This window comes from Ascidia mentula, chromosome 6 (assembly GCF_947561715.1).
Source record: "Ascidia mentula chromosome 6, kaAscMent1.1, whole genome shotgun sequence".
NCBI classification, from domain to species: domain Eukaryota; kingdom Metazoa; phylum Chordata; class Ascidiacea; order Phlebobranchia; family Ascidiidae; genus Ascidia; species Ascidia mentula.
Genome location: NC_138571.1, coordinates 3,604,547 through 3,631,593, shown reverse-complemented (window position 1 = coordinate 3,631,593; position 27,047 = coordinate 3,604,547). Strand labels below are relative to the sequence as shown.

Below are 27,047 nucleotides of genomic sequence, written 5' to 3'. Positions count from 1 at the left end.
GCGGATTGCCGGAACCGAGCTCAGTGGGGCTCGGATTGGGTCGAACGCCACCTTTTTGAGCTTAGAGAATGTGGCTGCATAAAATTTTCTTTCCCTTGATTCCAAATCTTCTGAAGCGTAGGCATCTAGAAGTGAATATTAGTGCTGTGTCCCGCATCGATATATGGGATAAAAAGATTATTATATTCTCCATCTAACACCCATGCATAATCCAGTATTTGAAATTTCGATTTTCTGCCCAACATGGTTTTCAATGGGGCAACAAAATCCCGTAATCGCGACATGTAAGACGCTGACGCAACTTCATTGTCAGTGTATAAGTTGTATAGTGTAAACTCTCTGTGTTCTCTTTGCCCACCCCTGGGTTAGCTGCTGGTCGTTGCGTGGTTGATTGGATATTGTTGGGCCTCTATGCAAGAAAATGGGTGCATTGGCCTGCAGAGTTAATTCCTTAGGCCAGTGGTTCGTATCCGGTTGGAAATTTTAGGGTTGTAGGTGGATAATTAGTCGGCACCGAAATACACAAAAGTAGTCGGAAAAGAAATATAATGATCAGTATTCACTGTGTGTTGTACACTTATTGGTAATTGGTAATGCCATGCGGTATAAAAAGTTAAAAAAGTATAACAGATATAGCGAAAATACAATGTTTAGATTCTTAGTTAAAAAATGTAAATACCAGTGGGAAATAAAGATTCCGTTTACACTGGAAGTGGGAAATGAGATAAAAAAAGATTAAAAACCGCTGCCTTAGGCGACATCTTGCAATGTCAGCATCGTATGCTTGATTGACATCTTATTTAAATGGAACAGGTTTCAGGTTGCTTAAAAATGGACCTCCAGTCGTTTGTGAACTTAAAGTTGAAAAATATCTGAGTTTCCTTCTCAAAACTTCTAATCCCACTCTGTGTTTATTGCTTAGTTGACAAATAATTATCCCACACAAGGGTTTTAATTTTAACAATCATTCCCTTGAGAAACAAACCAATGTAAGCGAATTGATTTAAAACAACAAATTATCCGTTGTTATTTAAATTACTTTGCATTAAATTAAACATTATGACATTGTTGTTTTCAGTACTTTCAGCATTGGCGATGAAGGAAGTTCTTACACAATTACTATATCCGGATATTCGGGGAATATCGGAGATGCCATGACAAGCGGGCAGAATCTAAACGGGATGAGATTTTCAACTCGCAACAGTGACAATGATTTGTGAGTAATAATGATACCACGTGTCTGATTATATTTCTGTTTTACTAACGAAGCAAACCGAGTTGTGTTAAAAAAGATAAAATGCATTTCTTCAAATAGTTGATTTTCGTTGACAAAGTTAACCGCCTACCCTAAATCAACAATTGTAAAGGTCAATTGCTCTGAAACAGGGGGTTGCCTTAAAGTTTTAGTTAAACACAAGTTTTATCTGAGTTTAAATAAGTTGTTACACAGAGTTGTTGACAACCGACGTAATTATAATTGCAGGTGGTCAAGAGGCAATTGTGCAGTGACTGATGGTGGAGCTTGGTGGCAACGTAGTTGTTCACATGCCAAACTCAATAGTCCGTGGTCGAGAACTTCTACTAGTGAGAACACTATGACTTGGTAGAGCTGGAAGAGATCATGGAGTGGAATAATGAGTTCTAAGATGAAAGTGAAATGCGAATAATTGTTGGGGAGGTTTAAGTGACGAAAATTAACATTGCGTCGTTAGTTACCATAGCAACGTTGTGTTGATTTACAATTATTGACAGACATTGTAAATACTTTCACCTGTTTTGATAAAGGCTTTAAATCGTAAATAACACGAAAACAATTATACCAAACCGAATTGATTACACAAATCCTTTTAATTTTTGTGTTAGTAGAGAAAACGTCACATTTCTGCATTTTTGTTATTATCATGGTATTTGCAAAGCGTTACTTAAAACGTCTACACAAATAATAATACTGCCATATATCTGACTCCTGATAAAAAGGCTGCTATTAAACCCACAGTCAATCGATCAGTTTAAAACATTTAAATTAAAACGTCCCTTCGTATCATTTTTACGCAAAAAGACATGTGACCTATATAGAAAATGCATACCGGGTTATTTGAGTTCGGATTACCACGTGACTCATTTGAAAAGGCGGCTGGTTGCTGGAAGTGTCAACGAACGAATAGCACGTTCGCCGTAGATCAGTTGAACTTGGTTTACCGCGTGATTATTATCCGACGTTAAAAAAACGGTTGAGGTAAATATGACGTCGACACTACTTATTATTACATTTTGTGCGTTTCGGATGCCACTTCTTCCATACAATTATGTCAACGTGTCAATTAGATATTGACAAACTATTCCGTTTTATCATTCCTTGTATATCATGTCGTTGTTGTAATATCGCATGCAACCGTTTCCATGCTTTGATGTTGATAATCCATGTAAATATAAACATTGATCCATCAGATTTGACAGTTGATTTCTAATTCGAGGATGTCAGTAAATTTGATTCAGTTTAGTTTGGCTTTCTCTGATAAACCCCAAAAATGCAGTCACGCCAATTCACCGCAAATATTTACAGAAATGTGCGGATATCGCGGCGCCATTTCTCCGACTTATGGGAAAGGTTTAATGTGAGGGTAAATTGTGTAACAAGGTTTCTTGTCAACACCCAGGTCCTCATTGCAGCCCAAATGATGACGTCACGGCCGTGGGCTTTCCAGTGGCGCCTGTCACGTGTTTCATTTGTGTTGTTGTTTTTGTCTGTTCAGTTACCTGCCTACCTCTGCACACACCTTGCTGCAACTCATTCTTACTTGGCACTGGTGATGAACACAGTGGTGTTTGAAACGTTTGCTTCGGCATGAGTAGCATACTAGCTTTGGCTTTCCTTTACAAATCACTTTCTTGTCACCTCCCAAGGTTAGACCTTATACACTCTTGTGTAATAACCAAACTTAACACAGCAGTTTGTGGAGGACACAGACGCGTCCGATGCGTCTGCCGGTTGCATTCCATGGCAGAATGTAGATGGCATGGAGAGAGTGAAGTTTTGTAGAATTGATTCCTGAACTCGAAATAAACTACTCGATAAATAGAATTTCCAGCCACCAAACACCAAGGGTCATGACGTCAGTTTCAGGCCATATTAAAAACCAGAATTTTCCGACAAGATCTCAAAATATGAATTTCTTTTCGATCCCAATTCAGGGTTTGTTTCTTTTTCAAAACCGAGCGACAGTGAAACAATAGCAGTAATTGGAACGTAACAATAAGGAATTGTGACATCACAGGCATCAACTGGCTTGCCGCAGACATACAAGGAACTGTGTTTATAAAACAACCAAATCGAAGAAGCAATAAATTGATGCAAATGTACAATAAATAATATTAGACAGCATCACGAGGTTTTCAGGCTTGGCAGCCCAGGCAATGCAGCCCAGCTGGATCAGCCACTTTTTCCTGACAAGTCGAAGCAAGATTTGAAAAATCAAGCTCCCGGTGAGGTTTGAACTCACGACCCTGGGCTAACCAGGCCCAACGCTCTACCAACTGAGCTACAGGAGCTCAGTGGTTTCACGGGGTATATTGTGGCCAAGGTACACTGGTGCGCAAGCGCACAACTTGCCAGGCAACCTTCACATATACGTAGGGGATCTCTACCACCGTATCAGATGACGCAGTAATATTTCATGCAATGGCATGATAGGCAGGATCGCCCCACTGCGCAGGTCCTTGCTTGGCGATCACAGCTAACGTATCGCGATCATGAGGTTTTCAGGCTTGGCAGCCCAGGCAATGCAGCCCAGCTGGATCAGCCACTTTTTCCTGACAAGTCGAAGCAAGATTTGAAAAATCAAGCTCCCAAAGGCCAAGGTGTGTTTCGCGTTAGGCCAAGTAATATTTTACGCCACTTGGTGTCGTTGTTGTTCCATAATATTGGCATGCATTCGATCGCGATACTTGAACCCACAGAAATCATACAAATTGCTTACTCGCACGAATCGTTGTGTGTGTACGATGTTCTTCTTCAGGCGAAGAAAGTATTTTCGCGCCGCTACAGCTCTCATCACTGATTGGATGATAATAGCGGCACGTGACACCTTTTCAAATCGCGCCTTTTCCAACTTTTGTTCGAGAATTTCCTTCATGAACGCCTGCAGAGTTAAAAGATCCAACGTTACGTCATTATTTCTTATCAATAAAATAACACAGAATGTAAACATTGTTCGAGGCAATTGCGCGGTTACGCAGGGTTTTCGCATAAGACCCTTGAGTGAAAGATCTGCCAGCAGTTCGCGACTTAAACCAAGACGGCAAATACTTAACACCTGTGAAGAATGGATCTTGTTCAAATCCCACCTTTGTATTTCCGAGTCTCCAATTCGTCCCTTCGGGGTCAACCAAGTTCAAAACTTCCTTGCTGTGATCACGTGGTTCGTTGGATGACGACAGAGCGCAAATCATTCCGTATCTTAATGGTCAAAACATTTAGCAGTTAAGCGACAGAGACTGGTGTGATTTGTAGTCCAACATGCACATTTTGAATGGTCGAAAGTGGAGGACATTCACATGAATTTTGAGTTATTACTAGATCCATGTCGCGTGAACAACCAATCACAGACCTGGATTTTATCGAAACTTATTACATTTAAATCGTTCCGTTCTAGATAGTCACGTGACCCACCTGTCAAGAAAGTCTTTGTAAAACCGCCTGACTGGAAAGCCAGCCTTCCTCACTCTCACAGTTTCCAACATTCCCGAATAACGGAGTTGGTTTAGAACGACCCCGGGGTTGAAGTTCTCCGCCACCTAGTGGTGAATAACAAGTTTGTTACAAACTTTCTGATCGCGGCGACTTCTGCTGATATTTTTGTTGCTTTTATACGGGATTGTGTTTGTTAATATTTATGTTTATTTGCGTATATTATGTGCATTAAATTTCCTTGTTCCTGCGCAACACAGGAAAAATAACAAAAGTTAATTATTCGGGTAACTAAGGTACCCACATATGCATTTTATACATTGTGAACATTTTACAAGTAATCACCTTCTCCACATTTGGTTTCACGCATCTTACGAAGAATGGACTTGCAGATGAAAGTCTTTCCATTAAAGCGTGGAGGGATTTCTGTCAAATTGTTAAATGTATGGAAAATCCAAATTAACTTCAACTGTAGAAAGAGAACTTACTTTAAAGTGGCCACTTGCTGTTACGGCTGACTGCTTTTTCCGACCTTTTCCTGAGTCTTCCGAAGTTCCCCGAACTTTCTCAAACATGTCGTAGATAAGATCACAGCTATGAAAAATAATGTCACGAGTTTTTTTTTAGATAATTAAATTAGTTAATATATATACCTGGAATCCTTCAACAAGCCGAGTAAATCATCACGAAATGTATCGCGGTTTTTTTCCAGGAAGCCATCGATATTGTAGAGAACCTGCAATATTAAGTTAGCCATCACCCACGAACGCATAAAGCAAAATCGTTTGGGAATACCCAATCTCAACCTAGCCTTAATCCAACTTCAACTTCAACCCAGCCTCAACCCAACCTCAACCCAGCCTCAACCCTTACCTCCCCAGCGTAATGTCGAATCCCGAACTGGTTTCCGGTCACTCGAGGTTTCACGTAGAAGGGATTTTTCTGCGAAAAAAACAGAGTTAAAGTTGTGACGTAACAAAGCGGACACTAGTGCTTTAAACTCGAAATACCGAGTTGTTGAGAAAGTTGTGACGTAACAAAGTAGGGTGAATAATATGTTTTTTCTTACCGCATGTTGGTTGTGGAGTTTCTGCAGCAGGGATTTGTCCGTTCCTTTAGGAAATCTACTCTCCTCGTTAATAAGTGACATCAAACCGAGGTTTTTCTCCACCAGGTCGAGACACTCACTGTTATCTGACCACTGGACGTCGCACCAGTCTATACCTTCCCTGTAAAGTGGAAGATTGTGAAATGGTGGCAACATTGGTCAAACGCCTGACCCATATACCAAGCAGAAACCTGATCGGGATTCATGGCCAGGATATCCTGGGTTCGAATCCCGGTGTGGTTAAAAACGATTATAAAATGGTTGGGATTGAAATCACTAAACCCCCACAAATAAGTGAACAAATTTACTAGGGTTCGTGTGCAGGATAGCATTGGTTCGAGTCCCAAAGTGGTATAAAATACAGGCGAAAAAGTGAAAAATGTAGAGAAAAAAATACAGAAATAAAGACTTTTTAGGTCCTTAATTAATCTAAATAACAAGTGGAGGGGAATGGGAAGATTGTATGGTTTCCATGTTTTGTTGCATAAATTTGTGCTTTCCAATGCAGTAAGTGATGTTTTACGAAGACTCACTTGTTGTATTCGATTTGTTCCAAGCTGAAAATGTGCCGGTTAAAAAATTCCTGTAGTTTTTCGTTTGCAAAGTTGATGCAGAATTGCTCGAAACGATTCACCTGAAAACAACCCGTGTAGACCCGGCGATAGAAGGTGACTGAATGATTGCAAAGATTTCAGTACTTTCTCACACAAAACATTGATGCAACAAGAACAAATAATGTATATCTTGAATTAGAAAGTAACTAAGCAACCCTATAGCAAGACAAACTTATATGTCCACGTTTCTGGGCTTTAAAAATGCATAAAAAAACGTTTGTAATTTCGACTTGAAACGAAACGCTGCTGGTTTTAAAGCAATAACTGCAGTGTAACTCTAGCTGACATGTATTGTTAATTTAAAGGAACTGTTCTTGTGGCAACCCTCGCCGGATGGCAGACGTAACTTCGGTTGAAATAAAAACATTTTATACAAGAAGAACTTTTTCTTCATACAATCAAAGCAACTTCGTTACCGAGAAGTTCTCGAAACCGAAAATATCGAGAATTCCGATGAAATGGAAGTCGTCCGGCCCCTTGATGCGGTGATTCACCTTCGATATTATCCAACGGAATAATTGGGAGTAGAGCGCCATAGAAAGGGAGTCACGTGAGTCGCAGGCCTGCCAATCAGAGACAAGGAATATAGTATTTCATGGGTTCGACTATAGTTGCACAGGATGTAATACAAAGAAAATTGTGTGCATTTTTTGGAACTTCTCATTAACATAGTATGAATATATAGACGTGTAACTCTTTAAAACGTTGGCGTTTGAGCTGAATATGATATTTATTCTTGTTCAAATGTTGACGCGTGACTGTGGGAACGAATTGCTGACTCATGCTTACGTAGATCCGCAAGTGCTGAGTAACCGGGTCAGGACTGTTCAAAGCTTTAATGACGCAAGACAGATTTACACAAACATTTGGACAGTTTGTTTACACAACACCACAAGTGCCGAACTAAAAAGAAAAATCGTTTTCCGACCGTGCGTCTGAACGTGATTACGTTGTACAGAAAGTCTAGTTTGGATACGAATTTGAGTGGTTTCCACTGCAAGGTCACCATGACCTTGTGCTTGTCTCCACTACCTGATCCACGCTTTGCGGTGAGGTTATGTTTTCACCTCTCAACTTCATCGTCCTCTCTTTCATCACCGCCTCCAACCTCTCACTATCGATCCCGAGCAACTTGGACGTTCTCTCAACAACTGCAGGAACAAAATGTAACTTCCTGAATATGAAAGCTATGGGAGTCTGTATTACTTTACACTGGATCTGCGCAACACACGCAAAGTGCACGACTTTCCACAGCACATATTATTGATTCTTTATTCTCGCTACGTTATGAATTAAATGACTCACAGTTTTCACAGCAAGCTTTTATCACAAAGTAGGCAGAAATCCAAGATCTGGGGCGGCATTACGAACACATTTCGCTAAGTTTAGCGAGCTCGGTATTGACGCACGACCTCGTTAAGTCGAGATTTGGTATTACGAACTGCCGTCTCGCTAATCGGGCCTCGCTAAACTCCTCGCTAAGTAGCGAGAAGCTTAGACCACTCGCTAACGCCAAATTATTCCGGACAAAGCCGTACAGCTGCATCAGCAATTAATAATGGCTGTCTATTTTGCCGCTAAACGCTCATACAAACGAAAAAATTTAAGACACAATCCCTTGAAAATGTCGGATTTAGAATTAATTTCAGAATATCGAATGCGTAAAGATGTGATAATGGATTTGTGCAACCACTTGCACCAAGATTAAAACCCAAAGAATGCCAGTAAAAGATGTCTTACAGTGGAAGAACAAGTTTTGTTACAATATTAAAGTTTCACAACCAACTGTCAGCATAGTACCAAGTCGATTTATGGATAGTTTGATTTCAAAACAACATCAATTCATCCACATGCCAAACAGGGTGTCTTCAACAATGATAAAGCAACAATTTTACTCAATTGCACGGTTTCCTGGCGTCATAGGGGCCATTGATGGAACACATATTCCCATAATTGCACCAAGTGAGGAAGAACATCTCTTTGTCAACAGAAAGGTTTACCATTCCATCGATTTGCAGGCAAGTTGCATACTTTTCCCTTGTCATAAATTGGTTTTGACTTCAAATTATTGTTGCAGGCTATATGTGACGCCAATATGGTGTTTCTGGATGTGGTATGCAAGTGGCCTGGCTCATGTCATGATTCATTCATTATGCGACAATCAAATGTGTACCAGGAGTTTGAGAGTTGAAAATATCACGATGACATTTTGCTGGGTGACAGTGGTTATCCATTAAAACCTTGGTTAATGACATCTCTTAGCCATCCAACTACCCCTTCACAACAGAAGTATAATAAGGCTCACAAACAAACAAGGTCAACTATAGAGAAGTAAGTTACATTTGTCTTGCATCTCATAACATTAACATAAATAATAATAAAGCTTTTTTGTTTAGGGCATTTGGTGTTTTGAAACAGAGATGAAGTTTGTAAAATTACAATGTGTTGTTTCATTCTGCACAATATTTGTCGCCTTCACAATGTGCCACTGCCTCAACCACTGCCAGCAAATGCTGACATAGATTCACTACTAGACATCACCACAACAAATGAAATTCATGACTTGCAAGGTAGTACTGTGAGAGATTCAATTGTTTCTACATTCCAATAAAGTGATGTTTGTGAAATGTATTTGTGTTTGTTTATTGAAAAAAGTGGCTGCACAGAAACACAGAAATGAACTTGAAAAGTAGGTAACAGAACACTGATCGAATATGAAAGTGATAAGGTAGTTAAAAAAGAACAGTGAAGAACATGAAACGGGCAATAAAAAACAGTGAAAAAGAATGAATAAAAACCCTGACAGATTTGGGCCTTTAATTAAAAACCAGCAGTGAATAAAAGAAAATTGAAAAACACATGCAGAAAGCAAAAATTGTTAAAAATGCAAATTAGTTCTAATCATCAACTGTAAAGTTGTTGAATTATAGCTATGTTTGATATTTGGGCATAAATTTCCTTTTGTATGTCAACTATGTCCTATTCTGGATCACGACGGCGGCGCTTTGCTTTGGGTTGTAATGATGCTTCGGAGTGTGATGATGCAGGGCTCACTGGTTCGTCGATTATTTCAAAAAGGCTGTCATCCATAGTTGAACATGTGAATGCAACCGGTTCTTCAACATCTTGAGGTGCATGGTTAGTAGTGGCAAACTGGGAAACACTTTCTACAAAAAAAAAACAATTAAGCATTACAAGTGCACAAACCGTTTGTAACATGTTACTGCTTTTAAGTGATGATGCACCTTTTATTCCATAAACTGCTTGTTGTCCAATTATGTTGATGATTTTATAATGCACACCCGTTTTAGTTGATTCTTTTTTCCATTCCGACACTGATTTGTTCCACTTGGTCAATTGTGCGATTAACACCAGTGATGTTTACTGAATTGACCTGCAAATATCATAATCTATGTACAGCAGTAATAAAAAAATGTTGTGCTGAAATCTTACCATAGTTGTCACTACTTTCCACGCTTGTTGTTTAGAAGCAACTGTAATTTCTAGTAAAAATGAACCCAGAATGCATTTTGCATTTTTTTTCCACTGCATTAACTAATGTCTCTACTTCAACAGCTGTCCATCTTCGAGATCGCTCTTACAGTTTTACTGCTTATTTTTGTATCCATAATCAATTTCTACTTTTCAAAAAAAAACTAAAGTTTACACAATTACTAAACACAAGAAATAAAATTATTCGGCGTAAAACTTGCAAAATAATGCCCTCAATGTCCACGTGAAGCTCAACTATCAACACAATAAAGCCTTCCGTAAGATGTCGCATAGCGCGACTTTCTAATTTTGCTGCGTCAGACGTATTTTTTCTCACGATTTTGACGCATTCTCTCGTTTTTGCGTCAGGCTTTAGCGAGGCGTTTACGAGGGCACTTCGTAATACCAAATACGTTACCGAGTTCCTCGCTCGTTAAGTCCTCGCTAAAAATTATTTTAGCGAGCTCGTTAACTTAGCGAGCGAGCAAGTGTTCATAATGCCGCCCCTGTTTACATTACTTCTAAATGAACCACACAAAGTTGTCTACACACAAACAACTACACATGCTTGCGGCCGTGATATTAGATAAGACACAAACCATTTGATGTGAATATTTTACCGAGCATGCACTTGAGTCTGAATACAACATACCGTGGTAAGGTATTTGATTTAACGTGATAACCACAGGACCCCATGCTTATTTTACATAAATTGTTTTTGCAAAAGATTCAACTCTAAAAATTAAAATATGAAACATTCAAAACAACACGAAAAGGTTTATTGTTTGACTTTTCCATCCAGTAAACAAGATTTTTCTTTTTAGTTGTGTTTTATCGCGAAGTTGTCACCACAAATGCTTTATTGCAAGACACACTAAACCTCCTGGATCCTACTCACGGGGTTATTAGTTGCGGTGATCGGATTTAGTGCACATTCTACATGTTGTTGCAAATTAGTGTTGGCTAACTTGGGAGTTAATTAAAAGCATGCGGATGATTCCATCTACAGACAGCTACAGCCTACAACCAGCAATACGTTTACCTGGCAAGATATCCGGTGGAAGAAACGCTTTTCCTATGTTACAAAGTGGAGGAAACGAAAGTAGTTTACATAATAGGACACTAAACTTAAATCAAGCAAGAAAACGGATTGCTTGAGTTGAGTGGTCGAGATTAAAACGTACAAAATCAAAGGTTTCCGATCAGCGTTAAATTTCGAAAGACGTGATTGAGAGAAGGCAAACGCCCAAGGAATTAATAAGGAGCAGAGAACAAAGAAAGAAACCAAGTGTTTACGCCCGTGGTTAAATTTGGTCGAACATCGGGGTCACCAACAAAGGTAGGATAAACACCAATGCTTATAGATAAACTTTGTGATACAAATTATTAAAGCACCTATACCCGTGTAACACGAAATGTTGGGTACTGACCAATTAGTTATACATGTGTAATTGTATAAGACATATCAGAAAGAAAGACTTACCGTCTACATCAACGACTTGGGCACCACCAGCGTTGGCAAAAGCAACATTGCCAAGTTGGAGAATCCCAGCAAGCACACTTTTCATGTCCTGCTGTTGGCCGTCTTTGAAACCAATCGTTTTGAGCGCTTGCTAAACACGAAGAAGGGAAAGTTAAGGCGTTGATATTTTGTTCTTATGAAAATATGTAGCTTTTCGGGTCGTGAAAACCATCCATGGCAAAGCCAGCATTTGCAACAGTTTAGCAATTCATGATTCCGAGTTTTAAAACAGCGCTGGCTCGAAAGTTCATCGCATCAAATGTCCCCAACTCCAAAACAATAAAAATTTAGCGATAATTCATCACTGTGACGTAACAAACTGACACGAAAACATTTAGGCCTTGTCACGTCCGGCGCGGTATTGTGACGTCATCATTTCCGAACTAGAGATAGCGTGTGAATGAAAAGCGAACAAATAAGGTCGACACGAAATAAGTTGCAACTTGCTGGGGAAGTTCGACCTCACGATTCTTTTTACACCGAGGCTTATATTGTTATCTACGAACGATATTTTTCATTCATTGGTTTATTTTGCCCAAAGTATTTCAGTAACGAAAACACATGGAGAATGTGGGAGTGTGGGCAGGGAGACGCTATTCAAAATAAACCAATTTTATTCAAAACATATATTTTGTAAGTGATGTAAAAGCACAATTTACATTCGGTAATAAAGTATAACCCAGGACTTGCTTTCGAACTGATTTGGATTAAAACAATTTGTTGCCTATTTCTGGTGCATTAGTGATGTTAACTGTGACGGGTTTTTTGATGGAAATACATGCGAAATCAAAGCTTTGTACGACTCAAAGTCACATGACCAGATTTATTCACAAATCAACATAAACTTTGTGACGAATGCTTGGAACATTGCTTGGAAATCAGTAACTTTGCACGCAAAAGTATCCACAAAGCAGACATTTTAATCGGAATACCGAGCAACATTTCTTTCTCCTGTTATATAAATTACAAAACACGTATTTTAGTAAAGGGGCCAGCACGTGGTCTACGGCCACGGAATGACGAAACGGTTTCAGGAAAAAAACAGGTTTCAAATTACGCGGGGGGACAATTAAAAGATTTGATCCTTGTCACGTGATTTCCGCAAGTATCGGGTTTAGTTTATTCTGTTGCGAATTTGCATTACTGGTGTTTGTGGATATATAAAGCCTTGCGGCTTCTAAATCAGAAAGGATTTGACCCGAGGTGTCAATTCGTTTTGAATTCAAGATCGTGGTTTCAATTGAATTGCAAAATTAGCACAGGTCGGATATTCTCGTTTTGTTTATTTATAAACACGTTTATAGGTCAATATATTCACCACACAGAACAAGGAGTCGCAAAACATTGAAAATAGTGTTAAATATATCTGTGCTTTCTAATGGTCAAACACGAAGAAAGAACCGCCTTAAATTAGACGACAATTTGTTTTCAAACAGTCCTAATCTAGGGGAAGTACCTCTAATTGCTCCCAGTCTTTGACGTCATCGAGGGTAGGATCGGAGTCGCATCCTGATTGGTTGAGATAGTGGTAGTTGGCGGGTTCACCCAAGTGCAACTTGTCTGCAAGTATTTGCAAAATGGTTAAATTGTCCCAGCAAAGATACCCCAAGGTTTTTTTTGTTTAATTGTTGCCTTAACCGTTCGTTCGGCATAAACATGACGTCATACAGTAAAAACAATCCATCGAGATATCACGAGATTATTTCGTGTTTTAAGTTATTTCATGCAAAGCAGCCTCACCTTTTTCATCTTGAGAAAGACCGCGGACTAATTGATAAAAAATGTGATAATTCCTCTCTCCGGGGTTCTGACGGACGACTCTATGCTGTGATGACGTAAGAACAATACTATAACGTCACGCTTCAGTTATAAAAGTTCATCGGCGTCGATAAACGGGAACGAGACGTGACAAACGTCAGAGTGTTGCAGCACGAGATAAGTGTTAAGTTAACTTCGAATAAATTTCTGTGGTCAAACAAAACCACTAACGATGTCAAAATAATTGGAGTGTTTTTTTATAATTTTATGTAAATATGAAGACCTCGTCATCGGTCTTATACATCATACGCCTTATGTATTTTGCACGATTGAACTGAATTGGTTTCAAAATATTTTCAAATAAATATAAAATATTACAATGTCTTTCTATAATATTGTAAAACTCTCAAAACCTTACCTTCTCAAGGAGATCTGGGGTTCGCGGACATCACAGGGGGTTAAGGGGCGATAATTTACAAATACATAGTTTTGTTCCATTTTAAGTTACATGAAATGTTTTTTACGGCGACTTTATCGAATGAATTGCCAGGTGACAACGGTGACGTTCATAATATTGGTATTATAGGGGTTTCCCAACCAACACCGGCCACTTTAGACGAGCCAGGCAACAACCCAGAGCACGGACATAAGTGAAAGTGTAAACGTCTTTGTTCGTTTTGTTTTTCACACGCTTTATTTCTTTTTGTATTTTCACTTCACCTTCACTTTAACTCACATGTTTTTCTTTGTTTACTTTTCACACTCACCTTTATATTATATTTGTAATTATTTTGCAATTTACTCGTTTTAATATGCCCGAGTGATCATGCTTGCGTGGCAAACGCGGGCAGAAATGATTGGTCAAGCGCTGGCGAGAGAAATAATGAGCGAAAAGCCAGACAGTTCTCTGGTGGTGGCGTGTGGTAAACACTGTTTTTGGTGAGAGATCTTATGTGGTAATTGCTGATGAACGCTAGTCGTAGTGGAATGTGTATTTTGTGCCAGTCTTAGAACAAACGTTGTTTTATTCGCGCTTTTATCGTTTTATTCTTTTTATACCTATTAGCGTTTTTCTATTGTATTACAAAAATAGCCACCTTGGTCGTGTGACTCCAGGCCTCTGCGATAGGCCGTTAGTGCAGAGTAGCCTAGGCCCAAGACAAGCTAATTTCGGTTACATTTGGCGAGCACGCCAGGACTCTGCTATCGCTTATAAGGGGTCACACGGCTTTCAGAGAACTTAATGTCTTTTAATTTGTTTTTATCGCCACCGCGCTTTGTACCGGGACAAGATGTTGGCCAGTTTGTTTCCTTATTTGAATCGTACTGTGAGAGTGTGAAAGCTAGTGAGGAAGTGAAGCGTCATCTTTTTTTGACATCAATTGATGATGACCTCCGCTGGCTAGTTCAGGGAAACGACAATAATGTTTTTCAACTGAAGTACGATGAGTTAATTAGCCGCGCCCTAAAGCAAGGTTCTGACCACTCGCGCCTCCATGAAACACGCGCAATGTTGTTTGGCCGGCGGCAGTTGCCACAGGAAAGCATTAAGGACTTTGTGTATGCTTTGAAAGCTCTTGGCGACAAGGCTTATCCTACGGAGGAGACTGTTAAAAATGAGGTGTTATATTCATTACTCTTTGTTGGCATGTTGGACCAGCACATGGCCAGATCCCTGCCGCAACGGTTGGAATATAAACGGGACTTTTGGACGGCCGCTCAGATGGTTTTGTCCACGCATGTACCGGAAATGTTCCAGGTTTTAGGCGTGTGTCGTCGTGACGTTCAAGGTCCATCAGTATCAAAACAACCGGAAAAGGATGCAGACATCAGCGTTCGAGAATTCCAAAAAACTGTGACCGCGCTCCAGAAGGACATTGAGCTTGTACGCCGCGAGGTGCAGCGATTGGGGAAACCAACACCACAACAGATGGCAGACAGGTTGGATCGACGCTGTTATGCCTGTGGTAAACCAGGACACTTGCAAAGATTTTGCCCAATGCAAGGTAAGCGCGGCTTTCATACCAGTTTTACGCCTCGCAGGAATTTCAATAAAAGACCTGGTACCCCTGTGACCCAAGAGGCAAAAGCAAGTGTATGTTTGAAGGACACCGAACCCAAAACTTCGAATCCTACCAATAATCAGAACACGAGCGAGAATCCCACCAAACCCCGATTAGTACGGTTTGTCAACATTTCTATCGCTTCGGAGCCGGTATGTGCTTTAGTTGATACTGGTGCAAGTGTCTCTTTGATAAGCCAAAAGTGTTTAGAGACGTTGAACAATGATCGCCTCAAAATCTCCCCGCTGGGCCAAAACGAACGTTTTTCTGGAATTAACGGTAGTTTGGTTTCAGTAATTGGGAAAATCACTGTAAATGTTAAACTGGGAGGGCTAGATGTTCCCACGTGTTTATATGTCGCGTCGGGCGTCGCTCACCACTTAATTTTGGGTTTGGATTTTCTGCAGAAGAACCGCTGCAGTGTGTGTTACGACCAAAATTTGTTGACAGCGGGCCGTGCTAAGGTGCCATTACTCTCGTCGTCTTTCGTACAACGTACCAGAGATATTTGTGTGACCGACGCCACAGAAGTCCCTCCAATGTCGGAGGTGTGGGTCACATGTCGTTACCATCTTGACGTCCGCGGAGAAGACATCCCTGACTTTGAAGTGTATATCGCGCGAAGACCGGGGTTTACAGAAAAGGTTGGACTCTGTACAGCGAACTGTGTTTCAACTGTGCGGAAAAATGAGGTAAACATACGTATAGCCAATTTTACCGATGACCCAATCCTAGTACCATCAGCAACTAGGGTTGCTGTCGCGATTCCAGTACACGCTTTTGGCAACGTTGCATGTCCATTATCGGAATGGTGTGTTGTTGTTGAAGATAGCAGTGTGCAACCTACAGAGGAAGTTTGCAATATCTCCTATGCACAGACACCGACCAATGAAGAAAGTTGGGAATGCATTCACCAAGGCGTGAGTATCGGAGATGGGTTGTCAGCAACCCAGAGGGAGGATGTTTTAAAACTTCTTCGTCGCCATCAAAAAGTATTTTCGACATGTAACTTTGACCTAGGCCGGACTGATCTTGTTCGACATTCGATCGACACCGGGGATGCGGCACCAATCCGTCAACATCCTCGAAGAATGTCCATCCATCATAAAACGGAGGTTGAGAAGATCATCAACGAAATGCGAAGCCAAGGACTCGTGAGACCTTCAACCTCGCCATGGTCAAGTTCGATTGTTCTGGTGAAAAAGAAGTCTGGTGAGTTACGATTTTGCGTCGACTATCGACAAGTAAACGAAGCAACCAAAAAAAACAGTTACCCTATTCCCCGGGTTGATGATAGCCTGGATGAAATGTCTGGGTCACGTTTCTTTTCCACCCTTGATCTAAAATCTGGCTACTGGCAGATCCCCATGGACGAACAATCAAGGGAGAAGACAGCCTTTTCCAGTCACATGGGTTTGTTTGAATTCACCGTGATGCCTATGGGATTATGCAACTCAGCGGCAAGCTTCCAACACCTAATGCGTATTGTGCTGCAGGGTATAGAGTGGCAAGGAACACTCGCATACTTAGACGATGTGATTGTTTATGGTAGAAATTTCAACGAACACATGCAGCGTCTTGAAGATGTTCTTTCACGCCTGGAGTCGGCTGGACTTACACTAAAGCCCACGAAGTGCGACCTGTTCAAAGATGAAGTGCGATTCCTTGGCCACATAGTGTCAAAACATGGAATACGATGCGATCCCGATAAGGTACGATCAGTTAAAGATTGGCCAGTACCAAAATCTGTAAAACAGGTGCGTCAATTTGTGGGTCTTACATTGTATTACAGAAAGTTTGTTAAAGATTACGCTCGTATCGCCTCCCCCTTAGACAAATTGACAGAAAAGGGACGTCGTTTTATCTGGACGGACAGTTGCCAGCAGGCGTTCGCCAGCCTGAAAAGAATTCTGACAACAGCTCCAGTCCTACAGTATCCCGACTTTAGCCGACCCTTCGTGTTGGACACCGATGCCTCGGACACAGCCGTAGGTTGTGTTCTCGGTCAGGAAATTGACGGTAAGGAGCATGTGATCGCTTACGGCAGTAGATCATTGAGCAAAGCTGAAAAGCATTATTCCACAACTCGCAAGGAATTGCTGGCCGTCATATTTGCGACTAAGTTATATCGCAGTTATTTGCTCGGATCGAAATTTTTGTTGCGCACAGACCATTCATCCCTTCGCTGGCTGTGGAGATCCAGGGAACTCTATGGACAATGTGCTCGATGGGTTGAACACCTGGCTAGTTACAATTTTGATCTTCAACACCGGCCCGGAAAGAAGCACACAAACGCAGACGCGCTCAGCCGGAGGCAACCGGAAGATGACGGATTCCCTTACACAGTTCGTGAGGATGAGTCATTGGAAGAGGTACTTGCACTTGATTTAAAGGCGGAGTACGGGTATGAGTCCACCCATGTAGCAGAAGCGCAGTATAGGGACTTAAGTTTGCGCCCTGTAGTGAAATGGGTACAACAGGGAATAAGGCCGTCTTTTCGCCACGTCAAACGCCTGTCGGCAGAGACAAAACACTTATGGAGCCTTTTCGAGCGGCTCTCATGTCACGGTGGGGTGCTATTCATTACTGACCCCGGTGCGGTGCCAGGTTTAAACGATGTTCAGAAAGTGTTGGTACCCTTTGCCATGCGCAGCGAAGTGCTGTCCGCGTGCCATGACCAGGTACATGGCGGGGGACACCTGGGAATGGCTAAAACCCTGAGCAAACTGTCGCAGCGTTTTTACTGGCTAAAATGGAGAGAAGAGACCGAGGCTTATTGCCGTAAATGCGAACACTGTCAACGAAATAAGAAACCAACCACTACCACCCGAGCACCGTTAGTTCCATCACAAGAAATGCGACCGATGCAACGCGTTGAGATTGATGTGCTTGGTCCACTTCCGTTAACCAGGACAGGATACCAGTATATCCTAGTCGCTTGTGATTTATTCACAAAATATGTCAGAGCGTGGCCTATGCGGCATCAAACCGCACATGAAACAGCGAGCATTTTGTTTCACAGGTGGCTAACGGTACATGGGGTACCTGAGGTAATTCACTCCGATCAAGGGGGGAATTTCGAAAGCAAATTATTTGCAGAACTGGTGAGGTTGATGGGTTGTAAAAAGACCCGAACGACGCCATATCACCCCGCGAGCAATGGGGGAGTCGAACGCAACAACCGCACCATCATAACAATGCTCCGCAATTACGTCCAACGCGATAATAAACAATGGGATGAAGCACTGTCGGCGGTGGTGGCTTCGTACAACGCAAGCCGGCATGAAAGCACGGGGGTATCCCCTCACTTTCTACTTACAGGACACGAACTGCGCCTACCCGCCGATCTCATTTCTCCAGATAACGAAGTGGCAACGACTCCGCTGGTTTATTTGGATGGGCTACGAGCTCGGTTGCGGCTGGCTGAGGAAGTAGCCAGAGAAACCCTGACGACCCAACGAGTTCACATGCAAGAACAATACAACAGACGACGGCATGGAGACGAAATCAAGAAAGGCGACATCGTTCTTTTGGAGAATCCGGTGGTTCCGCCTGGCGAGTGCCGAAAATTCATCAGACCATACAAAGGCCCTTTCAAAGTTATTGAGCAACGAGGTATGGTGAATTACCTTATTGAAGGAGAGGATGGGAAACAGCAGCAAGTACATTTTAACCGCTTAAAAAAGGCAAACATGCCTTACCATGAAAAAGAACGCCGAAACACGCAGCCGGATGAGCTCGGGCTGCACGACACAGACAATTTTGTTATCTACACACCACAAAGCGAAACACCCACGGACGCACCCACGGTGCAGGATACAGGGTTGCCTACACGGCTATTGATGGACGTTGGTCAAGGTTTGGGCGCCGACATAAATGACGCTGCGGCGACGATGAATGATAGCCGGCCACAGCGAAATCGGCGACAAACCAAATTTTATCAAGCGTCCTAACGGAGTAGGACAATTTTTAACGTGGGGGGTGTAAACGTCTTTGTTCGTTTTGTTTTTCACACGCTTTATTTCTTTTTGTATTTTCACTTCACCTTCACTTTAACTCACATGTTTTTCTTTGTTTACTTTTCACACTCACCTTTATAATATATTTGTAATTATTTTGCAATTTACTCGTTTTAATATGCCCGAGTGATCATGCTTGCGTGGCAAACGCGGGCAGAAATGATTGGTCAAGCGCTGGCGAGAGAAATAATGAGCGAAAAGCCAGACAGTTCTCTGGTGGTGGCGTGTGGTAAACACTGTTTTTGGTGAGAGATCTTATGTGGTAATTGCTGATGAACGCTAGTCGTAGTGGAATGTGTATTTTGTGCCAGTCTTAGAACAAACGTTGTTTTATTCGCGTTTTTATCGTTTTATTCTTTTTATACCTATTAGCGTTTTTCTATTGTATTACAAAAATAGCCACCTTGGTCGTGTGACTCCAGGCCTCTGCGATAGGCCGTTAGTGCAGAGTAGCCTTGGCCCAAGACAAGCTAATTTCGGTTACAAAAGCAATTTACATAAAATTATATGTTGGAAAAACCTTCCAAATTGGTGCGACAAGAAACTGCTTGAGCTATATTGATGTAATAAACAACGACATGGTCGCTAGCGGTGTTTCCGATTTAAAAAAGTGCAAAATGTCCCTTACTTTTTTGTGCAGACGGGGAGGTGCCGACAGACGGTTATCAGCCACGTTGGTAAATACGAACCAGCAAGAAAGGCATGGAGTCTCTTACAATATTAGGGACTATTTGAGTTCCAACCGGATGTATTTATGCTAAGGTTGGCCTACAACCATTGATAAGATTATTTGACCACCTTTGATACAGACTTTAACCGAGGTAACCAAGCCTAGATCCTTTAATCCCAACATATCAACCCAAGTCCCTAACAATATCACCGCAGTCCCATATAGACACTGAAGGATACAATCATTTATCCGAGCCCCTTTGATCTGGCCAGCCTCACTGAAGAGAAGCTGGATAAACTTTCCGAACCGACTCGAATTATTGTTGTACACGGTTTTCGCGTTCCCGAGAGCCTCGAGTAATGGACTGCTTTCAAGAATGGACTGCTCGATCGAACGCCCGTTGTCCTTTGATGGTCTGTTGGGGAAAAAATGGAACAGGGTTTGAGACGGCAGGGGTCACGAAAGGTCAATCGTTCTTTGAGCGATGATTTAGTGAAACCTCATGCCCGGTTACAACGGTTTAGATAATTTTTACTTATAACCAAAAGCTCGAAGCAGAATTTTTATTGTCCCACAATCTTGTACGTTGGAAGACACAGCTTTCACAGCTTAGTTATCGGAAAAATTCATGCGCCGATTCCACTCATATAGACTGAGGGTTTGCATCACAAGTTAGCTGCACAAAAACCCCAAGTACTCCCGGCATTCGGGATCAAACGCCATTGAAAACCTACTGCCAGTTTCCCCATTCATAAATTTCCACATGCCGTGACGTCATAGGTTAAACTCACTCTGTCTTGCTGGAAGCACGGCTGACGTGGGAGAGATAACTGAGCATGAATTTGGTCGTTTCCGTCTTTCCAGCTCCACTTTCTCCGCTGAATAAAATATTCGGGTTATTAAAGGTCACACAAAAGGTTGTAAAATATTGTATCGGGGTTATCTCAGGTTATACCGATATCAGGGGTTATTATTGGGCCTTTGGGCTACATGTATATGGTCATGTTTGGTGGAGTTTATACAAGGGCGAGGAAGGCGCCGCGACACCAAGCTGTCAATTGTGGCGAACAAGTCAATACATTGCATTGCGTTATTGCAATAAATAAATACACGCACATTCAGCAAAACTTTGGTGCAAAAAGTGATTCGAAGGCAACGAATTCGCACTGAAGAATCCTAACATTCAGATGGCATTTGGAAAATTCTGTTGCTTTTCCTTTACTCAAATTTCCCCGAAATTTGGCACAGAAGATAATGGGGGAATACCCGGCACTGACGCACTTTCGTCACGAAGACCGAGATACAGAGAAATTTGAAATGTTGTTGGAATCGATTTCCTTCGGTCCAATCTTAAAAGAATACAACATGAGGCGAAACGGCCAAAAAACTGTCAATGAACTCTCATAATTCTAGAAGCAATTAAAAAACAGAACCACGTAAATTTGACGTCACGTCTGACGTCAGCATATTGTTACGTTTGTCAACGTTGTTTCAGTAACAACGAAAGACAAGAATAATAACACGTGTTTGTAACGATACGAGTTGAATGCAACAACACAGGCCACGCAACAGTGTTTCCAAAAAGTTTTCTGTCGTGGTAAAATGTTGGTTCCTTTCGCAAGTGTCCCTCGGTTGTCATAGTAACCGTATTAACGTCAATTAGCGAGTCACTTTCTGCTGTACTTGATGAGCAGGGAACAATTTGTCAGTTTACGCCGTCACAGACAAGTGCTCGGTTACAATTTTAGGATTAACAGGAGCGATAACGAAAAAGTGTTTACACTAAAAGCAGGAAAATTTGAGTTGCAGTCCCAGCAACTCGTCCGTCAACTTAATTTGAAGATTTCCAAAACAATTCGCTTGCGTTCGATTACAATAGATAAGATTTCCAAAATGTTTTAAACAGGATTCTGTTCAAACGTTCGTTTGAGTTATGCCGAGTCGATCTGTGGTTGTTGAAGGAAATACAACATAGAAATTGATCTTTGAACCTCATTTAATTGCAATTCACCAAAACCTTTCCCCGAAACACGCCGTGCGTTCACATAAAGTGTTTAAATACACGCATGTCCATGTTTAGCGCTAATCTCCGAATCATCCAATTTTAAAATTTTTGTTCAAACACCAAACTAGACTCAGTCGTGACCTGTTGCCATGGAAACTGTTAAATCAAAGGTCAGCTAATTTTCCACGTAACACATTACCGGAAAATGCTAAACATGATTCGGCGCCAAATATGCACCATGCGCTTGTGGGGTGGAAACCGGGTTCCGGGAAAAAATCTTTCCTTTAAATCTGCTCATAATGGAAATAATCGCATGACGTTCAGTGGTGATGTGGATTGGATTTAAATCCGGACCCAGAAGAGCGGAGGTAACGCGGTTTCAAACTTTTCGAACTATCGACATGAGTATGAGACGGGATATGCATAAAAAAAACGATTCGTTTCTCACATAAATGTTCAAAAACATTTTCAACTAAAACAACTACAAGGCTGACATTTCCTATAGATCGTAAACAAACTTCCCGATGTTTTACTTGTTCTCATGGGATTCAAGTCCACCCACCTGATGAGCACACACTGATTTTCCTCACTCTTCCACATGCACGTGTAGCACTCATTGGATACAGCGTACACGTGTGGGGGTTCCTCTCCAAGGTCCTTGTTTTTGTATTTCGCCAGAACATCGTCGGAGTAGAGGTCGTGGAGGCGTTTGTACGGGTTCACAGAGATTAGGATTGAACCGATGTAAGTCTGCGCAACAAGGTTTATACGTCATCAATGATGACGTAACACAGGATTTAATGAGGCTGCTTTCGGTTATTAAAATGATGGAAACCCCTAATATAAAAGTGGTACAAAAACATTGAGCGGGTTCAGCATTATACGAAGATTGAGGTTTTTCGCTTTTGCTTATTGAACATGGACAATAATTTGCTTCGATATTCGTTCGTTTATGTTGTGAAGCTTTGGCGTGAATCGTGTTATGTCTGAGTGATGTTCGCAGAAACACTGAATCAATTTCAACTGATTTGTCGGGGCATCGTCTCAGCAAATCAATTAAATCACTTTTAAACTTGGGAAAAATCCCGATTACTCAGAAGCTTTAACGCAGCATCGTTAATTACATAAGATGGGTCGTTTGAAAATGCGTCTTCACATGTGTGGTGTTAAAGACGGTTCCACTTCCCAGGTAATTATATGAGGTAAGTGCGCGTAAACCCTTCCCCGGGCTACGTCAATCTGTCAAGGTTCGTGTGTTGCGCATTCGGTGACGTTAATGTGTGGAATTGATAGCTTAACTGACGTGTGAAAAGTGATCACGTGACTTGAGCGTTCGTTCACGCGAAAATATTGCAACAAATTGTTCGTAACGCTGGCGGTTCTCGAAGTTAATCCGTTCGTGATTTGTGTTTTGTGTTGAATCAAATCGATAAACATCCAAGTCGTTGTTTACATAAAATATGAAACAGACGTAAAGGTGTTGAACGAACAACCCAACGATTAAAGTTAAAATTAGTTTTCGGCTATTAACATACAACATATAACCAAATGTCTCGGGGAAAACGAAACCAAAACCTCAGGTTGACAAAAGCCTTTGTACTTTTGCATCCACAGAAGTTTGCCTTTACATATTCAGACAAAAATCCCGACTTCCACCGAAATATTCCAACACAATCACAAACATCCGAAACCACAACAAAACCTTAACCGAGAACCAAACCCTTTTTACTCGGCATAAACTTTACGTTCATTCAGTGCGCTAAAATTGATGCGTGTTTTATGCAAATTTTTATTTAAATGTTTATGCAAAGTAAGTGCGATTAATACCGGATGGATAATTTTATGAAAAAATTTAATAACGTTTAAAATTTTATGTTTTTGTGTTGCAGAGGGAACATTCATTTTATCACAATCGGGTTGAAGCACAGGACACACAGACTCAACGAAGGCAATTCTGTCGGTCGCACAAATCAACTTTTGCGACAATAATCGCGATCATTTTCAGCCCAAATGCAAAACCAAATCACTCTCAATCAAACCCCACCCAAGGTACAAAATATAAATACATCTTGTTTGTAAAAACGTAAGCTGTTACGTAAATGTCGTTCTTCTGATATCTGGTGTTCAGATTGCATAGAATAGTAGCTTGGTTCAACTCGGAGAGTTTCGCCATGTCCGGGACTCCATCGTTGACTCCATTCATCGGCTTCACATCAGACCCAGTTACCTCCGAAACCCACTTTCGTTGTTCCTAAAATAAATCCAACAGTTTTTTTTTAAACGTCCACAAAATACCCTTGGTCACATGCATTTGTACACTGTAGTTCCCAATTAAGCTGACACAGGTCAGGTTACTATTGCAACACGCATTTAATGTTTACACTTTAATTTAGTCAGTGCAGCTTATTGACTGTGGCACTGCGCAAGCTTTTACACTAGCAGGCACACAGATTTCCACTTTGTGGTACCTTGAGGTTAACGTCGATTCGTTGGCCACAGTCAACAGCTCCACTTATAAGACCTTACAAGTTGAAACAGTGTGTACACCCTGTTTGTAGGGGGTATTTTTTCCGCCCATGGTTTATATAGAGACAGTAAAGATAGTTTATCAACTAAAGGCATGTAGCTCGTGGTTAAACACCAATATATCGGTTCAACTGCAACTATGGAACAAAATAAAAATATGTTTTGTAGAAAATTTAAAAGACATGGGGATGGATAAATTCATGAAGTAATGAGTCCATAAAAAAGATAATTTCCTCGTGAATCAGCCTTGAGATCGTTGCCTGCTGCCGTTAAACCGGGAATTTTTTGTTTCAGCAAAGCTCCTTGTCCTGAAATGAATGAGGAGTTCTACTTCCATTGTGACGTACAAAACGACGGGAGCCAAAATCCTTTCACCGGTGTTTCAAGTCGCTTAGTATCAGGAAACGTTTCAACGCAAAACTCACAACAATGGCTTCAACTAAGGGCATTGAAATCTTGTGTAAATCGAAAGCATTGAGAAATTGTGCAGGAGAACAGAGTAAGTTTGAGCGGCATTAAAGCTTTCAGGCAAGCTAAGTTGCAGGAAATACACAAGCTCTGTGCGTGACGCTGAAAATGTTACCTTTTTTGGCAATTTTTTCCCAGCAGTAGAACCATTCATCTTCTACCAATCCAATAATACGCAAACGATTCTGCATTCCCTTTAAAAACGCCAAGTTATCACTTTTGTGACGTCACTTTCGCACGTATCTTTTCGAATGGCGGATGAGAGCAACGTATTAGACAGGCGGCAAAACTTTTCACGGCATTGGTTTTGCCCCAAAGAAAACCGCTCGATTGTGATTATTACTCCTGTACTACAGTGAAAATAAACTGCCCAAAGCCATGAAGTCTGCCCAAAACTTTCAGTCGTTTTACAACGGAGCGGTGAAGTTTTGTGCTAGGGTTGCTAGGTCGGCCGGTACTATATATCGGTTACTTCCACAGCTACATATTTTGTGGCATAACAGTTAGGACAGGGTGCACAACATCGTAAGGCACGCATGACAACTTGGGTACGCCATCGGTTTGAAAATGGGAAGGGAGCTGATTTTCAATGTTTGAAAATATTTTCGTCCCAAATTGTTGTTCAATGAACTTTCTTTGTCAACATATTCAGGACATCGCCCTTACAAACGGCTCGCAAATGTTTGGCAAGCATTAGTAAGTTTCGGCAAATGTCAAACTCACATGGCAAGAAGAACTGTAACTACCTGTATTATAGGAGGAAGTAAATTACCTCCCACTCTTTCAACCGAGAAACACGTGATTGCCACGAGATATCCGGACGTTGGTTCGCAAGAAATGTTGTAAATATTTCCAATGCATTTGTAACAAACTACAGTTAGTTAAAGCAAGGTTTAATGCCTGCTTCGTGGTTTAAGCCAGGTGACCACAACTTTTCGTGCAACATTGACCGGTTAAACGCAGGCATTATTTTCACGCTCAACCGATCTTCAAAGCGCGCCAGATAAACTTAACCATAGATCAACCGAAGGCCGTTTTTCCGAATATCAATACATCAATACATCATGAGGTTAAGGCGTCCTTTCTGTAGCGAGTTGCAATAATGACTCATGGCCCGGTTTACAAGTGGGTAAAGACACGTGATTTAAGAAATGTTTGGTTTATTTTTTTTTTAAATGTGAAAAATCGATTTCGTCTACAGCATACTGTAGCAACACGCATGTTTCCCTACTTAATTCTTTACACATTTGGAACACATACGGACCGAAGACTGCAGACGGTGTTAAGCTTTCCTGCCGGAGCACCCACTGGCTTTCTGGCATCCTGCTGGACAACACATTTTTTCTCACACTTTGTTATAAAACGCCTATTTCGTAATCCTTCGAGAGCCCAGTCTAGGCTAGTCTTGCCTACTCTCAGTCGCTCGTATTCTCTCGGCCCTGTCGTTATTCTTGCCATCGCGCTGTAAACGTTCGCACGTTCTTTTAATAGTTAAACGCGCTTGAAACAAGTTAAACTTAAGCCACCTGGTAATTGCAATCGTGTGTTTCCATTAATAAAGAAGTCTGTTCACGGAGCTTTTAATTCAGTAGTCTATATCAGCAAGAACACGCAAACAGACTTTAGCTTCAGCAAAGCAGTGACTGGGGAATCCTACTTGTACGCTGCAATACGTCATCATATTTTTTCACATTAGTAAGATTAGCAAGTCGAAGATGAAAGTGAAATGCGAATGAATGTTGGGGAGGTTTAAAGTGACGGAAATTAACATTGCGTCGTTAGTTACCATGGCAACATTGTGATGATTTAGAATTATTTACAGACATTGAAATTACTTTCACCTGTTTTGAAAATGGCTTCAAGTCGTAAATACGAAAACCATTGTATCAAACCGTATTTAACCCACAAATCATTTTTTTGTGTTAATAGCAAAAACTATACATTTGCATTATTGTTATTGTCATGGTATTATTTATCAAAGCATTCCGTGCGTTTCGCCTACCACTTTTTTCACAGAATTGTGTAAACGTGTCAATTAGATATTGACAACATATTCCGTTTTATCATTCCTTGTATATCATGTCGTTGTTGTAACATCGCATGCAACCGTTTCCT

The 27,047-nt window shown here is 41.2% G+C and overlaps 4 protein-coding genes, 1 non-coding gene and 1 pseudogene across 5 annotated transcripts in view; 2 read left to right on the top strand and 4 right to left on the bottom strand.

Annotated features, from left to right (window-relative positions):
* The window catches only part of LOC145906899 (ryncolin-1-like), a 43,512-nt gene that overhangs the window by 3,027 nt on the left and 13,438 nt on the right, over positions 1–27,047 (top strand). Inside the window, exon 5 of the mRNA XM_082994361.1 lies at positions 1,079–1,216. Within this exon, the coding sequence (XP_082850487.1) occupies positions 1,079–1,216 (138 nt within the window). The remainder of the gene's footprint in view (positions 1–1,078; positions 1,217–27,047) is intronic.
* Trnat-ggu (transfer RNA threonine (anticodon GGU)) lies at positions 3,476–3,549 on the bottom strand. Its single transcript has one exon. It is a non-coding gene; the product is annotated as a tRNA-Thr (tRNA).
* On the bottom strand, positions 3,888–13,485 carry LOC145906291 (unconventional myosin-X-like). The gene is made up of 16 exons (XM_082993706.1): positions 13,465–13,485; positions 13,164–13,248; positions 12,880–12,983; positions 11,385–11,514; positions 10,944–10,976; positions 7,442–7,560; positions 6,826–6,972; positions 6,329–6,429; positions 5,757–5,916; positions 5,561–5,629; positions 5,341–5,423; positions 5,176–5,281; positions 5,033–5,113; positions 4,670–4,794; positions 4,345–4,456; positions 3,888–4,139 (listed from the first exon to the last, which is right to left on the bottom strand). Exons 1-16 carry the CDS (start codon positions 13,483–13,485, stop codon positions 3,888–3,890), a joined length of 1,728 nt encoding a protein of 575 aa, XP_082849832.1.
* On the bottom strand, positions 9,314–10,251 carry LOC145906292 (uncharacterized; annotated as a pseudogene).
* LOC145906289 (uncharacterized) lies at positions 14,131–19,197 on the top strand. The gene is made up of 3 exons (XM_082993705.1): positions 14,131–17,349; positions 17,414–17,616; positions 18,267–19,197. The coding sequence occupies exons 1-3, from the start codon at positions 14,425–14,427 to the stop codon at positions 19,195–19,197; spliced, it is 4,059 nt and encodes a 1,352-aa protein (XP_082849831.1). The 5' UTR covers positions 14,131–14,424.
* LOC145906287 (unconventional myosin-X-like) lies at positions 20,021–25,086 on the bottom strand. The gene is made up of 5 exons (XM_082993704.1): positions 25,048–25,086; positions 24,034–24,189; positions 22,501–22,688; positions 20,725–20,811; positions 20,021–20,348 (listed from the first exon to the last, which is right to left on the bottom strand). The coding sequence occupies exons 1-5, from the start codon at positions 25,084–25,086 to the stop codon at positions 20,021–20,023; spliced, it is 798 nt and encodes a 265-aa protein (XP_082849830.1).

Bases quoted from the DNA above. Each gene is read 5' to 3' on its own strand.
- LOC145906291 (XM_082993706.1), bottom strand. From the start codon at position 13,485: ATGTATAAGACCGATGACGAG. The intron at 6,430-6,825 runs GTAACGAAGTTG...GGTTGTTTTCAG, and splicing joins TCGGTTTCGAGAACTTCTCG to GTGAATCGTTTCGAGCAATT. The intron at 4,140-4,344 runs GTGGGATTTGAA...TTAACTCTGCAG, and splicing joins GGAGACTCGGAAATACAAAG to GCGTTCATGAAGGAAATTCT.
- LOC145906289 (XM_082993705.1), top strand. From the start codon at position 14,425: ATGTCTTTTAATTTGTTTTTATCGCCACCGCGCTTTGTACCGGGACAA. The intron at 17,350-17,413 runs GTCATATTTGCG...TGTTGCGCACAG, and splicing joins CTCGCAAGGAATTGCTGGCC to ACCATTCATCCCTTCGCTGG. The intron at 17,617-18,266 runs GTACTTGCACTT...TTTGTTTCACAG, and splicing joins AGGATGAGTCATTGGAAGAG to GTGGCTAACGGTACATGGGG.
- LOC145906287 (XM_082993704.1), bottom strand. From the start codon at position 25,086: ATGAATGGTTCTACTGCTGGGAAAAAATTGCCAAAAAAG. The intron at 24,190-25,047 runs GTAACATTTTCA...GATTTATTTTAG, and splicing joins GGAAAAAATTGCCAAAAAAG to GAACAACGAAAGTGGGTTTC. The intron at 22,689-24,033 runs GTAACAGCTTAC...CTTGTTGCGCAG, and splicing joins ATCAGAAGAACGACATTTAC to ACTTACATCGGTTCAATCCT.